Raw genomic sequence first — 17,840 nt, 5'->3', positions numbered from 1 at the left:
GCTGTCTTGGGAAAGTACCAGAGCTTCAAGCACTAATAGAAAGCACTAATGATCAAATCGTTATAGGCACTGAAAGCTGGGTAAAGCCAGAGATAAATTCAGCCGAAATTTTTTCGAAGGACCTAAAGGTGTTATGAAAGGATAGGTTGAACACACCTGACAGTGGAGTGTTTATTTCTGTTGGAAGCAGTTTATCCTGTAACGAAACTGAAGTATTTAGTTTCTGTGAGTTGGTAGGGGTAGAGGTAGTTCTTGACAACCGGAATAAAATAATAACTGGATCTTTTTACTGACCTCCCAACTCAGATGATACAATTTCTGGAAGGTTCAAAGAACCCTTGAGTCTAATTTCAAACATGTACCGTTTCATGCTATTATAGTTGATGCTGACTTCAGTTTACCCTTGATATGTTAGCGAAAATACATGTTTACATCAGGAGGTGTGCATAAAACATCTTCCAAAATTGTGCTAAATGTATTCTCTGAAAATTTTTGGAGCAGTTACTTCATGAACCAACTCTAATATTGTCTAGCTGTCTTGGGAAAGTACCAGAGCTCCAAGTGCTAATAGAAATCACTGATGCTGAAATCGTTGCAGACACTGAAAAATGTAAAAGAATATTAAATGGTTGTGAAAACATGCTTGATTTCTTGGCAACAAGTAATCGTGGGCTAATTACGAGCATCACAACTGATACAGTGATTAGTGAACACGGAGTTGCCACAGCGAGACTGAATATTGTTTTCCCCAAATCCTCAAAAAGTAAGCAAAAAATATATCTATTCAGAGAAGCATATAAAAATTCCTTTGATGCCTTCCTGAGAAAAAATCTCCGCTCTTTCCAAATTAACAGTGTGCTGGTAAGTGTAGATCAGAAGTGGCTTGAATTCAAAGAAATAGTATCGACAGCAATTGAGAGATTTGTACCAAATAAATTAACAAACGACGAAGCTGATCCCCCTTGGTACACAAAATGGATCAGCACTGATGTAAAAACAACGAAAATAGAGTGAAAAATTTACATGAGCGTAAAATATCCAAGATAAGCGATCTTTTACAAAAGCTTGAAATTTAGCACAGACTTCAATGCGAGATGCCTATAATAGTTTCCACAACGATACTGTGTCTCAAAACCTGGCTGATAATCCAAAAAGATTCTGTTTGTACGTAAAGTACGCTAGCGGCAAGACAGCAATAGAAATACTATCGATGACAGAGCTGCTGAAGCAGAGTTACTATATACGATCATCCTTAATTCCTTCACTAAAGAAGACGAAGTAAATATTCCAGAATTTGAATCAAGGACAGCTGTCAACATGAGTAACTTAGAAGTAGATCTTCTTGGAGTAGAGAAGCCTTTGCGGCTAGTCCTGGCGGAGGTTCGAGTCCTCCCTCGGGCATGGGTGTGTTTGTCCTTAGGATAATTTAGGTTAAGTAGCGTGTAAGCTTAGGGAGTGATGACCTTAGCAGTCAAGTCCCATAAGATTTCACACACATTTGAACATTTGAAGTAGGGAAGCAACTTAAATCACTTAATAAAAGCAAGTCTTCTGCCCCAGGCTGTATGCCAGTTAGGTTCTTTTCAGTGTGTACTGATGTAATAGCTCCATACTTACAATCATACACAACAACTCGCTCGATGGAAGAGCCATACCAAAAGACTGGAAACTTGCACAGGCCACACCAGTACTCAAGAAAGGCAGTAGCAGTTATCCACTGAATACAGGCCCATATCATAACGTGGATATGCAGCAGGAGTTTGGAACATGTATTGTGTTCGAACAATATGAACTAACGTGGAGTGAGTGACGTATTGACACACAGTGAACATGGTCTTAGAAAATATCGTTCATGTGAAACACAAGTAGTGTTTACTAATGTGAAGTGTTGAATGCTATTGACAAGGGATTTCAGATTGATTCCATGTTTCTAGATTTCCAGAAGGCCTATGGCCCAGTACCTCACAAGTGGCTTGTATTGAAATTGCGTGCTTATGTAATATCGTCTCAATTGTGTGACTAGACGTGTAATTTCCTGTCAGAGAAGTCACAGTTCATAGTAAATGATGGAAAGTCATCGAGTAAAACGGAAGTGATTTCTGGCGTTCCCCAAGGTAGTTTTATAGGCCATTTGCTGTTCCTTATCAATATAAATGATTTAAGAGACAGTTTGAGCCGCCATCTTAGGTTGTTTGCCGATGATTCAGTCGTTTATCGTCTAGCAAAGTCATCAGAAGATCAAAACAAATTGGTAAACGATTTAGAAAAGATATCTGTATGGTGCAAAAATTGGCATTTGACCCAAAATTATGAAAAGTGTGCGGTCATCCACATGAGTGCTAAAGGGTATCCGTTAAACTTGGGTTACATGATAAATTCAAATAAAGACCGAGAAATTACGACTATTAGCAGATGAAACAGAAAAGAACTGATAGAAAATGTTGTGGGGAAGGCGAAACAAAGACTGCGTTTTACTGGCAGAACACTCAGAAGATATAACAGATCTACTAAAGAGACTGCCGACATTACGCTTGTCTGTCCTCTTTTGGAGTACTGTTGCAAGGTGTGGAATCCTTACCAGATAGGATTAACAGAGTACACCGTGAAAGTTCAAAGAGGGGCAGCTCGTTTTGTATAGTCGAGAAGTAGGGGAGAGAGTGTCACTGACATGGCACAGGATTTGGGGTGAACTGAAAACAAAGGCGTTTCTCGTTATGGCGGAATCTTGTCACGAAATTTCAGTCATCAACTTTTTCCTCCAAACGCGAAAATATTTTGTTGGGGCTGACCTACATAGGGAGAAACGACCATCATAATAAAATAACGGATGTGAGAACTTGCACAGAAACATATAGGTGTTCGTTTCTTCCGTGTGCTTTTAGAGACTGGAATAATAGAGAATTATTGTGAAGATGGTTTGATAAACTGTCTGCTAGGCGCTTAAATGTGATTTGCAGACTATCCATGTAGATGTAGATGTACCAGTATATCGATCGTTTTTTTAAATTTTAAATGAATGTTACGCAGTTCTTCCAATTCCCATGAACATCAGACTATACTGCAGTGGGCTCTGGGGATAGCAAATACAGAGTACTGTTTGAATGTTACGACTAGCAATAAAGATTTTTAGGAAATAGCAGTATTGAATGACACTTTTTTTCAATAGCTCAGCATGCTTTTCTCTTCTAAAGTGTTCATGTAACGAAACTACTGGAACATTCATGTGAGATATTTGTTCAGTGCTACATTCCACCTAATTCTAGGATTGTATCGCTTACAGATTTTGTTCATACATATTTAAAGGTGCACACAAAAATCTTCTCTTTAACCACCTTGTGTTTGACTCTAAACTATCTCTGTACTTCTCCTCTTGGCACAGAGATCGTCTGCTGTAAATCAGCATCGTTGTGTTTTAATAAACGTACAAATATAACTTGGAAACAACACTGGCGTTATTGCTGTCAAGGGTAAAGTAAATATATTTGTAAAAATCAAGGTTATCAGAGGGCCTACCACAGAGACTTGAGGTAATATATTAATGATGTAATGAAGCCTTGAAAAGTAACAGCTATTTCTGCCATCTGCTCTTGTCACAAAGATAGAATTTAATCATAGGGAACACAATGGAAAACACAAATAGGTCTAGAAACAATCTATGGTTTAATTTATGTTCATATGTAAAAGTCATGACTTGATTCAAAAAGTGAAAGACAGCTGTTTGGTGTTCTTGTAATTATTTTGTGCTGAAATAGTATACTATTTTCATTGAAAAAATTAAATAACCTTTCGTATACACCTATTTTCATCATTTAGAAATCTATGACCTTACTTTTGACAAAAACAATCTGCACCTCAGAATAAAGGAACATTCTTATATTGACGATTTCATTCCTTATATATGCTTGAGGTTATTCTTTATTCTGAATGACTTTTGATAATAGTGCTACCTTGCAGTTTAGTACCTGTACCATAGTCTTTTGAGTCGGCGTTTCTACAAGTAGCTCATACGTTCCTGTAAACTTTCTTTCAGAATATCGCTGGCCAGGGCTACTCATAGTCTCTTACGTATTTTCTTCGTGTAGTATTATCCTATAATCCTACAAATATTTAGAAATGTACCATGATTTTTGAGCGTTCGTCTGAGATATGATTTCCGTAAGGACGCCCAGAAAATGATGAAAAAGTTCAAGAATCACAAATTAAGATGATTCCGATAGTTTCCCATATCTTCAAAAAATCCTTGTATTTTTTAACAATAAAAGAATATTGATTTCATTTTTTCCCCCAGTAACTCTGTATGTCATAGACGATAAATCTATCCTTGTGCTGCCACCTGTCGTTTTCCGCCGTAGATAAATTGCGCGGGATAACTGGGCGGTACGAAGCGCTGATTATTTGGTTGGGTTTGATCTTCGCTTGTTGTGCCTATTGGTGTTCAATTATTGACATGGGGTAAGTTATCACAGTTCAGTTGTTTTTGTAGGGGGTTGTGTTGTATTTTTTTTGTACGCTATTGGTGGGAATGTGAATGAAAATTAAGATTTTTGTTTACCTTTTAAAACATACTGTATAACTGTCCAATATTTTGTCGAGTTTACAGTAGGTGATGTAATTAATTATTTGTGTAACTCCAAGATGTTTGTTGAGCGTGAAGGTTTGATGCGTTTGTGCGTAGTTGTATTTAGAGTTATATACCGAAACTGAGGAACAGTGCTTCTGTTCACGTGGATGAACAGGAACATACCGGTTACATTATCGTTATACATTCCTTAAAATCACACGCTTTGGGTAGTTGAACAACTGGGCATCTGCGGCGCACAGCCGTGACAAGATAGATCTATTGTTTCAGGTGCCACCACGGTACTGTCATTTATTGTTGTTTACATATGTAATAGTACTGTTGACGTGGTGGTGTTACACGTCGTTCTACCTATCTTCACGATTAATGTACACAACTGTTGCAGGAAGAGTTCTCCACGAACAGGCAATGTCATTCTCTTCCTTTCTCGAAAATCATCTAGCTTTTTCCTCAATCTGATGTGTTTGCTGGACCTTGCCAGGAAACTTCAACTGAGCCTCATCTAATGATCCTTTCAAGCTGTTGTTGTGCTAAAAATGATTCTGTCGCACTTGCTGTGATGCTATATCTGCGTCCTCATTTTCCACTTCGGTGTTGTTAAGCAGATGTGTACTGTCTAAGTATGTTGTTTGAAATTACCCATATTCAGTACTTCCATGGTAGCTGGTGTCATTTTTTGTTATCAGAATACCTTTGGGGCCATCTTTCTTTGTGACATCCACATTGTTTTTTAATAAGTGAATGGTTTCAGTAGTTCTTTGATTTATTAGTAGATCTAATCTTTAGTATTGGATACAAAAGTATCATAAGGGGATAAAAAATATCATTCTTTCCAATATTAGCACTTGCTGATCATGTGCCACAGTTTTTTGGACCACCACCCACTGACCCCTCCCCCTCCATTGTCTTCCCCTGTCAATGGTGTTCAGTTTAGTGTATGGACGTAATATACACGTGATACTCGTAAAGGATTTTTCTGTTGTGCTGCAACATTGTTGAACTTTATTTACAGTTTTAGTTACTCTATAAAGAAAATATTGAATGTGGTACTAATATTAATGTTGTCAAAAATTAGTGTAGAGCTGCAGTTAAAGATAATGTAGGCTAAGTTTGTTAAAGCTACGAGTCCATAGTGTTTCTTGGGTTCACCAACTCTACACTAGTCGTCTTGTAACCCAACCTTGACTGCACTATGATAGTGGTTTGTGTGTCATCTCAACTATGTTTCTTTTATTTTTATTTGCTAGACCTGTGTCTGACAAACATGGATTGTTCACTAGATATTGATGGCAATTTGAGAGAATAATGAATCTACACTGTAAGTTGACCAGATTTCAAAAAGAGAGAGAGAGAGAGAAAATCGGACACTTGTGTTTATACTTAACTTCATTTCTACCCTTGTGACAACGCAGAAGCAGAAAAACCCATAGCAACAGTGTATCTTCATTTTGTTGGGGAAGGAAAATGTAGGTACATTTTCTGTTAGTAAAATTATTTTTTTCACAAATAAAGAAGACTAACATATACTTTGTTACAATAGCCTGGATATATCTTCTGCAATATTTAATCACCCATTCTTTTCAATAATTACAATTCATTAATCATAAAAATATGTAATATTACTAATCAGAAATCGAATACAAATTATACATTTCACCTTAAGATTTACCTTTGCCATATTTATCAGAAGAATTACTCAGTTCTGTGATTGTAAAATTCTGTACAAGATAGAAAAATCATTTCTCTCAGCAATAGCTTTCATTTTATCAAAACTAGAATGACTTTCATCGTGCCAGTACATGTTAATCAAACTGAAAACCATTTCGTGTACATTATTTGTACCTGGCAGACACGACTCAAAATTAACAATTTTGTGTACATGTACCAAAGAAACATTACAAGTTTCACATTTTGTAAATGTCTTTCATCTAGAGGCACTTTCTTCGTTACCTAGTCTTTGATATGCTGTTTCATTATGTTCTTAGTGTGTTAAAACTCGTCAGATTATGAATTCTCATTGAAAGTAGGCACAGGAATGCCAAATTAAGACAAAAACCTAATGGATCCTGAATGTCTGAATACTTACCTGAGGTCCACTTCCTTGTATAATTCACGTAGTCATCAAAAAAATGTCTGGAACCAGTTAAACATCTTAGTTCCTTCTTCCTCATGATGTTTCAACATTTATTTAACTGTTTTTATGTAACTGTTGGCCTTTCTAGAAATTAACTGTTGTATAAAGTTGTCAGTCAAATTAGAAGTACCAATGAGTGAGATACTTTGATTTTCAATTTTTTAATGGTAGCAACAAAAAATTCTAATTGATCTGCTAAAAATCTCAACCATAATAGGAAAGAGATAGTAAAGAAGAAATTTAGCAACATTTGCGAGCAGCTGTCAAGGAGCAAAAGGTGTGACCCAAATCCTTCGAAAATATCCAGGACACTCTGCATTACAGGAAATATGTTTTGATGTTGCTTGACAGGCACTTGTATTTAAGACCACTAAACTCACAGAATTCTTTTAAAATATTGTTTAAAACTGTGTAAGTTTCAAAATATATGTAAATTAATAAGCCAGCTGCTGCTGATTTAAACACTGTTGTGCAAAATGTGAGGACCACAGCCAACACCAACCAGTGGTTTATATAATTTTGCTTGATGTTTCTGCCAAATAATGTGTGTCCAATTACATTTGGCTCCCCCAAAATTGGTATTTGCATTGTCTGCAGAAAATTCAATTATTTTGTCAAAATTTTCTCAACGAACTGAATTTGTGTATCAGCTGTTTAGTTTGGAACATTACATTTATCCCAAATTTTGATCTTTATGCTGAAATCAGAAATTTAATATTGTACTACTAATTGAATCATTTTTACTGTTTTGTGATTTGATATATCAGTCATTATAGACAAATATTTTGCTTTTTGTAATTCATTGGCTGTTTCTGTAAAAGCAAGGGAGGCGAACATATTAACAACTACTGCTTCACTTTTAGTTCTATCATAACAATGTTTAGGTTTATTAAACAGCTGACAAATAAAAAAAGTACAGTCATTTGACCAAAAACTACGATTATGAAAGCTGGCATGATGAGAAGATGGCACCTGCTGAGTATGTTCTAATTTGCACATGATCTAGATTTCTGTTCACGGCCTAAGATTAAATTGATACTTCCAACAGGCAGAATAACATCATCTACAAGTGCAAATAGTGATATGAATGCAGTACAACAAGCAAATGTCCTGTATGTCTGTTTAATGTAAATAACTAAATTGTATGTTGAATGCTACTTTCTTTCAGCTTACTTTGCCTGATATCTTGGCATTTATGATGTTTGAGTGGCAGTTCATTTGCATATCTTCTGTAGTGTGCAGGCCATGCAAAACATCAGTTGATGTCTTAAGTTTACAGTTCTAGGACTGAATAGGACAAGAACTAACTGCCATCCACAGCTGATGTGGCTGTGAAATAATGATTAATGTGCTCTATCTCTCCTTGGAGATTTATTTTTTAGTATTTTGACTATGTCAGCTCTCTCTTTCAATGTTGGCAGTGCTATTAAGTGGTCTGTTTTCTGATATTTGTTTTTTCTCTATTTCTCCACTCCCATCTTCGATAGTTCTAAATTCCAACGAGGATGGTCCCAGTGGAAATAATGGGCAAATCCTCACAAGGTTTTTGTGAATGAATGCAGGAATGCTTCATTGACTGCGCGCTACCAGCTATAAACATTGACAGTTCCAGGCACTTTTTGTATCTTACGTGTCACATGTCTTGTAGTTTCATTCAGTGTGTTTTTATTGCAATTTACATTTAACAGAAATTGATAAAATAATGTGAAACCTATGAAGATAGTGCAGTAAGTAATTATTCGCTTAATTTAATTTCAGCCACTTTCATCATCTAGTTTTTGTGGATATTGAGAAAACATAAAATACATATGCAATTGGCCCTGTTTTTCAGCGTCCTCCGTGAAGCCAGCAGTTCACGAGAACAGAGAGGAAGCAGTGCCTGTGCTAATAGGAACAAAGACCAGGCTTTGAATGGTACCAGTTCCTCTAGTGGATCTGTGCTGTCTTTAAAAAATACTGTGGCCAAGAGAAAATCAGGTAACATAAAATCTTAGCTGGTAAAGTAATAGGAGTATTCCAGCATTCTTATTCTACTTCTTCCTGCTACATTTAAGTTGTGTAACTTGCGTGTATCTGCTTGTAACTGTATTTGTTTTTATAGCAACAAAATTGTAATTTAAATGGATAGATAAAAAAATCTACTCAAAGCAGGAGAACAGAGACAAAAAGGTTTAACTTTTACAAGCTTTCGGAGCCAGTGGCTCCTTCTTCTGGCAGGAGAGTTGAAGGGCAAGGCAGACAGAAGAAGGAAAAGGACTAGAGAGGTTTAGGAAATGGGGTACAGTTCAGAAAATTCATCCAGTACCCTGGGTCAGGGGAGATTTACCAGACAGGATAAGAAGGAAAGTGTTTTTTTAACTGGAAACTGGCAGATGAGGCATATAGGTCACAGATTAGTCAGGGTAAGTGCAAGAGATTACTTTATTTGAAACTGCACAAGAGCCTGGCGTAGGGTAGGATTACATCCAGAAACACTGACTTTCAATGGTAGGCCTTTGGGAGAAACTCAAAAGGACAAGCAGATTTCAAGGAACAGACTGTGGAACCTTAATTTTGATAGTGCAAAAGCAGGTTTTCGAAAAGAACAGATGTAATATATGATGGTATTCATCATGGCAAGAAAGGAGTGTTAGAAATGATGGGAGTGGCAAAAATGAGAGGCAGAGGGTGAGAAAAAGATAGAAAAAAATGGGAGAAAAGTAGGGAAAAATTCAGAAGTCAGAAAGATTTGCATGAAAATTATGAAAACAGAAAATGGTTAGCAAGAGGCAATGAATGGGTGAGAATTTCTCACCAGATGAGTGGTCTGCATGATTAAAAAAATGATTGGAGAGAGAGAAAAAAAAAAAGATAGGGAAAGTTGTGAAAAGGGGGGACAATTCTAAAAATTGGGGGGCTGGAAAAAGAGAATCATAGGAAATAATGTAAACTACTTTGCTTGGCAAATAGAGATTTAGGAAACAATAGTAAAAATTGATCAGGGCCATTTGCTCAAAAACAAATGCACAAAAATGAGAAAGAATTGTGTATAAACAGGGTAAGTGGAGGGTAGGAAAGAAAATAGCTGCCAACTTTTCAAATAAATCAGCGAAAGACAATCGTGTGGAGGCCCTGCAGTGTAGTGAACTGTAAGCTAATGTGTAAATAACAGTGGAATTATTGTATGCAAATTCGCATAAACAATGAGCCCGTTTATATGCACGAAAACCGGTACTAGAAAACGTGTAGAGGCAAAGAGTTGATTAATCTGGGTGGTACAGATAAATAAATGATCAGACTATTAACACAAAAGGTAGAAAACAGATGATAGTTTGAAGAAGATAGATAACAACAAAAGCTGACAAGGGAGTTACATAAGAAAGTGCCATGGCCATGCGCATATAACAATGAAAATAATAAATTACTGCAATATAATGTAAATGGATGGATTAAAAATCCACCCACCAAGCGCTGGCAGGAGAGGGGGGGGGGCGTCCCCCCCTACACACACACACACACACACACACACACACACACACACAGGTTTAACTATTACAAGCTTTCTGAGTCAGTGGCTTCTTTCTCTGGCAAAGGAGCCACTTGCTCCTAAAGCTTGTAATATTTAAACCGTTTTGTGTGTGTGTGTGTGTGTGTGTGTGTGTGTGTGTGTTCTCCTGTTGCCGTATGGTGAGTAGATTTTTTTTTATCTATATTTGTTTTTAGTCATGCAACTAATTTTCTTGGTAAATATTAGTTCAGTTTCTAGAATTTTTAGCTGGATTGTGGAAAGAATGGCCACTTTGTTAAACTGACAAGTAGACAGACGGGCTGGCGTAGTACTTGCGTTGATGGGGTACAACTCGACTTTGAATGAGGAGAATGTGCACAAACACATTCTTTTGAAACCACAAGTTCCTTCCTTGGGGGAGAAAGAAGGTAACGGTTCAGGAAGTAATTTTCAGGCAAAAAAAATGTGTATAATATTTTTCTTTTCTTTTTTTTTTTGGGGGGGGGGGGGCTATTGATTTGGCTCATGAGGTATACGGGATTAAGGGCAAAGATAGAATTGTTTATCAGGAGGGACAATGAAATACAAAAGCAAGAATTGTGCCAGCTTCATTTCATAGGTAACAGAAGGATGCAACAGAATGAGGATTGAAATAGATACAGAAATAAATAGCAGGTAAAGTTGGAAGGGAGGAATTGGGGACAGTGAGAAAATGAATGCAAATGTGAGATGATGATGATGGGATGAAATATTGTGTAAGAGTGCAGATTCCCATCACTAGAATTCATGGAAATAGTTGTTACATATGAGGATCCATATATCTCGTGGTACTGTAGGTATTGAGGTTTTTCGAATTATAAGAAATCATCATAGTTGAGAAGGTTTATCTTCTAGTTATGTGTTAGTTCAGAGGTGACTGTACAATCTGATGCGAGGGGTACACAGTTTGCCACAGTGATGACAGGTGGAGCAGATTCTGTCCTTCCATTTTGTCGTGGCATTTTCTTTTCTGTGCTGCCTGTTATGTGTTGCTGTTTGTCAGCTATTTTCAAAATGAAGTGCCCATGGTGGACTACTGATCTCCAATATGAAAAATTGAGGGCTGAGGTCTCCCAATTAACATTAATGTAACAAATCTCTACAGTAGCCTTGATCACTCTAAAATCGTTTCATTTAACCTTCAACACGTCCATATTATATGCAGAGTAGGGGAATAACTGGTGATATTGTTCCAGCTTGTTAAGGTACTGTTTGTAGCATGTCCAGGACTCAGATCTATAAAGCTGGGTGGAAATTACAACTAATTGTGTGTGAGGATCTTTGTTGCAGCATTGACATTTCAGATTTCAACACTTGAGATCTTAGTCTGGAAAAGCTGACTCCATTGACAGTGACACTGATATTGTCTTTCTGCCCCCCCCCCCCCCCACCCCCCACACGCTCCCTGAGGGCTTGCATCTCTTCTATGATTACTTGCTTGGCCACCACGAGGCCCCAGACTTTGCATTATTAATTCCCATTCAGTGCTGCAAGTGTATTCTTCTACTGTTCTTTTTTTTCCCCTCTGCCTTTCCATTGGATGTTTTTGGCACTGATTGTGCTTGGGTGGGGCTTGTGATTTTGGATACTTGTTTTCTTTCCTTCCAGCATTCTACAACTTCTCATTCCTAACTAATGGCCCCTTTTTTGGTCTGACTTGTTGCTCCTTTTCCAAATTTTGCAGAAGAGTTGATTGTGCAGGGAAGGTCACCGACCATTACGTAATATTCCACCTTTTGTGCCTTTCTCTCTTTGCAGCCTTCCTTTCAGGTAATACACCCAAAACCAAGGATGGTAGCCATTCTGTTGTGCTTGGGGCAGTGGTTGTCAGGTTCCTGACTTGGTGGTTATGTGTTCTGGGGTGTAGCTGTTATGCACATACTGAGGAATTAATAAAATGTTATTTCAGAAACTTTTCACATTTGTTTTAGAAAAAAATGTTCAACAAAAGGCTATGGGCCCAGACACAGGTGTGAAAGTAAGGTTTTATAAATGTTAAAAATCAGTCGTGTGTGGAAACACCGAGCTGGTTTGGAAGTTACACATGTGCCGATCATTCATTTTTTGCTGATTGATCATTGTGTATGCAGACTGCCGTTTTTTCCACTCGGAGCTAAAACTGAGTGTTACAGTCCCAGCTGGATAGCAGTGATTGAAAAGTTGATTGGGTGTGAAAATTATTGGACAACGAAATTTGCCATGAAGGTGTATTTAGTCCATGATGAACTGTGGGAGTGTTTGAAAACCATGCTTCGGATTCTACAAGATGGGACAGTTATCGAAAGAGAGACAAAAGGCACATTCCTGGATTATACTTTTTGTGAACAAGGTAAATTATTCCCATATAAGGGGGACAAAACGGCAGCAGAAGCTGGGACGGCCTTGGAAAAAGCGTTTGAAGACTCAGGACTCACATGTAGAATGGGCTTGATTAGATCACAAATCACAACCAAATTAGAGAAATGCAAGTTGGTGGATGACTACTGTGATTGAATAACAATGACCATCTTTAAATTAAATTAAATGAAGCTTTCGGTGAGTGAAGCGTGGATTGGCACTTTTCTCCTGACTGTATTAACTGTTCATTATTAGCCTATGATTGTGACACTTGAAAACAGTGGCACATGTACCATGGAAGATTCTATTAAAGTGAAACTTCTACAAGTCGTTAAATGGAAATCTGCTTTATATACAGATAAGCAGAGGCCTACAATATATTGTTGTAGCAAGGCGGAAAAGGAGGAAGCTGGTCAAAAAATAACAGTGACGGATATGTATTTAGGAAACAGTCACAACAATAGAAAGATTTTTAGGAGCTGATGTTAAACAGTCTTATGTAAAGGATATAAAACGGTATTTAGATTCTTGTGCCTGGACTCGCATCACTAATGATGAAAGGAAGCTTCATAATGTCAAGCCATGTAATAGTACAGTGTTCAGTGTGGGAGGTGATGGCTTAGTATCTGACTACTGAAAGTGTTGATCTGGTCTTCTATACTGGTTTTAAAACAATAGGAGTGGAAGCATGTGACGTCATTCAAATCCCAAACTGTCTGTAAATTTGCTCTCAGTCAGTAAAATTGTAAGCAAAGGACATAAAGTGACTTCTAAGAAAAAAAGGGGATTCATCTAAAATTCAGAACGTAAAATAATTGTCAAAGCAATACCTAAGACAGGGTGTATATGATGCGGGAGATCTGGGAAATAATATGATACAGGAGATCTGCGAAAAATGTGGGAATTTTTTTCATCAGGGAGAAAATGGTGAAAAACACAGGAATTTTTTAGAATTCCAGGAATTTATCATTGTTTTAGTTTTCAGTTAAATTTTTGTAATTTTGACTGGTAAGAACCGATACTCTTAAGAAAGGATATTACTGCATCCTGCTACTGCAGAATAATACTGCAGCAATAAAACATGAACAAGAGGAAAAAAAGGAAAACAAAACTTAAGTTGCAAAAGAAATGCGCCATATACAACAACAAAACACAGTGCTCATACAAGCGTCTGCCAACAGCAAGAGGTGTCGGAGGCTTTAGGAAGACCATGTAATGCTTCAGAACAACAACTTGCCTCCGATGAGTGGGACGTCACAATGGTTTACATTAGATTCATTTGAGAGGTTGCAAGTGGGCTCATGCGCATGTGCAGTTCAGTCGTGTATGAGTAGTACCTTTTCCCGGTTCTGGCTACAGAAGTGTGCCTGTTAGCTGTATAAGCAGTCGCAGCAAGCAGCCAGATGCTACCCGGAAAAATGTTACTGGCATGAGCAAGCTACCAGAGTCGTGCAAGTGCAACAGGTCTGGATCTAGGGGCAGGGGGCAAACCGGAGTATCTGCCCCAGGCGGCAGTTTCAGGGGGGGCACCAAATTCATATTGTTGAGGGGGGGGGGGGGAAACCTTATTTCACACAGTGCCTAGCATCCAGCGCACATTGCTATATCGGGATTGGAATGACTCCTTACCCTCTCCCTTAAAACCCACATCCTTTCGTCTTTCCCTCCCCTTTCCTCTTTCCTGATGAGGCAACAGTTTGTTGCGAAAGCTTGAATTTTGTGTGTATGTTTGTGTTTGTTTGTGTGTCTGTCGACCTGCCAGCACTTTCATTTGGTAAGTCACATCATCTTTGTTTTTAGATATACACTCCTGGAAATTGAAATAAGAACACCGTGAATTCATTGTCCCAGGAAGGGGAAACTTTATTGACACATTCCTGGGGTCAGATACATCACATGATCACACTGACAGAACCACAGGCACATAGACACAGGCAACAGAGCATGCACAATGTCGGCACAGTACAGTGTATATCCACCTTTCGCAGCAATGCAGGCTGCTATTCTCCCATGGAGACGATCGTAGAGATGCTGGATGTAGTCCTGTGGAACGGCTTGCCATGCCATTTCCACCTGGCGCCTCAGTTGGACCAGCGTTTGTGCTGGACGTGCAGACCACGTGAGACGACGCTTCATCCAGTCCCAAACATGCTCAATGGGGGACAGATCCGGAGATCTTGCTGGCCAGGGTAGTTGACTTACACCTTCTAGAGCACGTTGGGTGGCACGGGATACATGCGGACGTGCATTGTCCTGTTGGAACAGCAAGTTCCCTTGCCGGTCTAGGAATGGTAGAACGATGGGTTCGATGACGGTTTGGATGTACCGTGCACTATTCAGTGTCCCCTCGACGATCACCAGTGGTGTACGGCCAGTGTAGGAGATCGCTCCCCACACCATGATGCCGGGTGTTGGCCCTGTGTGCCTTGGTCGTATGCAGTCCTGATTGTGGCGCTCACCTGCACGGCGCCAAACACGCATACGACCATCATTGGCACCAAGGCAGAAGCGACTCTCATCGCTGAAGACGACACGTCTCCATTCGTCCCTCCATTCACGCCTGTCGCGACACCACTGGAGGCGGGCTGCACGATGTTGGGGCGTGAACGGAAGACGGCCTAACGGTGTGCGGGACCGTAGCCCAGCTTCATGGAGACGGTTGCGAATGGTCCTCGCTGATACCCCAGGAGCAACAGTGTCCCTAATTTGCTGGGAAGTGGCGGTGCGGTCCCCTACGGCACTGTGTAGGAACCTACGGTCTTGGCGTGCATCCGTGCGTCGCTGCGGTCCGATCCCAGGTCGACGGGCACGTGCACCTTCCGCCGACCACTGGCGACAACATCGATGTACTGTGGAGACCTCACGCCCCACGTGTTGAGCAATTCGGCGGTACGTCCACCCGGCCTCCCGCATGCCCACTATACGCCCTCGCTCCAAGTCCGTCAACTGCACATACGGTTCACGTCCACGCTGTCGCGGCATGCTACCAGTGTTAAAGACTGCGATGGAGCTCCGTATGCCACGGCAAACTGGCTGACACTGACGGCGGCGGTGCGCAAATGCTGCGCAGCTAGCGCCATTCGACGGCCAACACCGCGGTTCCTGGTGTGTCCGCTGTGCCGTGCGTGTGATCATTGCTTGTACAGCCCTCTCGCAGTGTCCGGAGCAAGTATGGTGGGTCTGACACACCGGTGTCAATGTGTTCTTTTTTCCATTTCCAGGAGTGTAGATTATTCATGTGATTTTGACATGCCTCCCATTTGTTTTTGAACATTGCTGGACACACTCTAAGTTGATTTCTGAACAAATCATAAATTAATTTTTGGATGCACACATACTCCACGTGATGTCTCTGCCAGTGGAATCCCCGTTGCATCTAGAAATAAACTTTCCTACAGACAAAAGGCGATGGGACTATACGAGCTGAGCAGAATAAAGCCAAATGGGTGAATGCCATTTGCTATTTGTTTATGAGGTTGATTAGGTGTGCGAATGATCAGCATTGTTATAATTACTAGCGAAATCCGTAGATTCAGACTACCAGAGTGGAAATAAACAACTAACAGGAATAACATGTGAGGAAGATCATGTATTGTATTCTCGGTGTAGCCAAGAAAATGAAATTCTAACAGAAATTTTTTGACCAGATTGCTACACTAGTAACGGACAGTTGTACAGCCCCTGGCTAGCAGCCGCTTAAGTTCTACTCTGTGAGTAGTGCGGAAAACGTGTTGTACGAACACGTAATAATGCCTAACTGGAGAATAAATGTGGGATAACTAAACTGGTTATTGTGGCAGGGTTAGGGAAGTTAATCAGAGAAAAATTTATATAAAAAATTTTGTACTACTACTACTACTTTTCGATCTCGTGCTTGAGAAGCTGGATCGTATGAATGAAATGTGAAACTATTTCCTACATAAAGCTTTTTTGCTTGTAGTAGGCATAACAGGCATTTGATATCGGTACTTCGTGAGTGATATTCTACTGAGTTATAAAAGTTACCATTAGTGCCAAAACAGTGTCGTTTATTTGGTGTGTTAGAATTGCTGCAATATTAGACAGGTCTATTTCATTTCATCTTGCAGACAGTGACAAAATACATGTAATGAGATCAAGAAACCACACCAGTCTTGGGTACTATTTCAGGGTGTATACGACCCGGGAGATCCAGGAAAAATCCGGGAACTTTTTCATTTGGGAGAAAACCGGGAAAAACCCGGGAATTTTTTAGAATTCCAGGAATTTTTCATTGTTCTTGTTTCCAGTTACATTTGTAATTTTGACTTGTAACAACCGACACACTAACAAAGCATATTACTGTATCCCACTACTGCAGCAATAAAACATGAACGAGAGAAAAAATGAAAATAAAACTTAAATTGCAAAGGAAATGCGCCGTATACAACAACAAAACACATCGCTCATACAAGAGTCTGCAATGCTTCGTACCAACAAATTGCCTCCGACGAGCGTGACATCACAACTTTTTACATTAGTGGGCGCCTCTCTCTAGTATTACCCCGATTTGGAAATATTGTAGATCCAGGACTGATCCGTATAGCAGTCTGAGTTATAGCAGGGAAGGGGTAGTCTCCATGTGCCTCATGTTTACATTTAGTGATTTTGCTGTTTCCTTTTCGTTTACTGCTCTCACGTCAAATGAAAACAAAACTGATTTCTGTGGCCAGGAGCTATCAAGTGGATTAAAAGACATCCACATAATTACAGAAGGCAAAAATATGTTAATAGTTTCAGATTTTCTTCCATTTCCACTTTTCGGATCGTCGAGCTTTAATCGCCTTGCAGAACAGTGAAGCTATTTTTGTCGGTTTGCTAAAGAAATTTTCTTTTATTAATCTTTTCTGCTGAGGCAGTCAATATATTTGAAACAAAGAGTTTAATTCCACACTTTTTGCTGCATTTAAAGTGCACATTTTCATCTTCTAACAGATATGGCATTATTTCATAATAAAGAACCAAACATAACACAGTATTGGTACTCCAAGTCAATTTACATCCCAAAAACCACATTGAAAAGCTTAATATCCAGGTCGAGGCCTACTTCATTGGGAATTTGGACATAAAATTGTGCACTTTAAATCTGCACATTTTAAATGTAAGATCTTTTAATGTTTTACATGTACGAACATATGGGCCTCCTACGTCATCATAGCTATGCAAGTCCGATGGCACCTGTTATCTGGCGCTCTCTGGCAACTGCTGAAACGAACCTATTTCTAACAGGTCGCAGGAAAATACTG

The 17,840-nt window shown here is 39.2% G+C and overlaps 1 protein-coding gene across 2 annotated transcripts in view; it reads left to right on the top strand.

Moving 5' to 3' along the window:
- Positions 1-4,332: 4,332 nt before the first annotated feature.
- LOC126262872 (DNA (cytosine-5)-methyltransferase 1-like) overlaps positions 4,333-17,840 on the top strand; it is a 257,340-nt gene continuing 243,832 nt past the window's right edge. For both annotated transcript variants that reach the window (XM_049959738.1, XM_049959737.1), the window contains exons 1-2: positions 4,333-4,452; positions 8,545-8,690. In XM_049959738.1, the coding sequence (XP_049815695.1) occupies positions 4,448-4,452; positions 8,545-8,690 (151 nt within the window). In that variant the 5' untranslated portion in view covers positions 4,333-4,447. The remainder of the gene's footprint in view (positions 4,453-8,544; positions 8,691-17,840) is intronic.

This window comes from Schistocerca nitens, chromosome 6 (genome assembly GCF_023898315.1).
Source record: "Schistocerca nitens isolate TAMUIC-IGC-003100 chromosome 6, iqSchNite1.1, whole genome shotgun sequence".
Classification (NCBI taxonomy): Eukaryota; Metazoa; Arthropoda; class Insecta; order Orthoptera; family Acrididae; genus Schistocerca; species Schistocerca nitens.
Note: the sequence above shows the minus strand (reverse complement) of the source record. Positions and strands in the feature narration are given on the sequence as shown.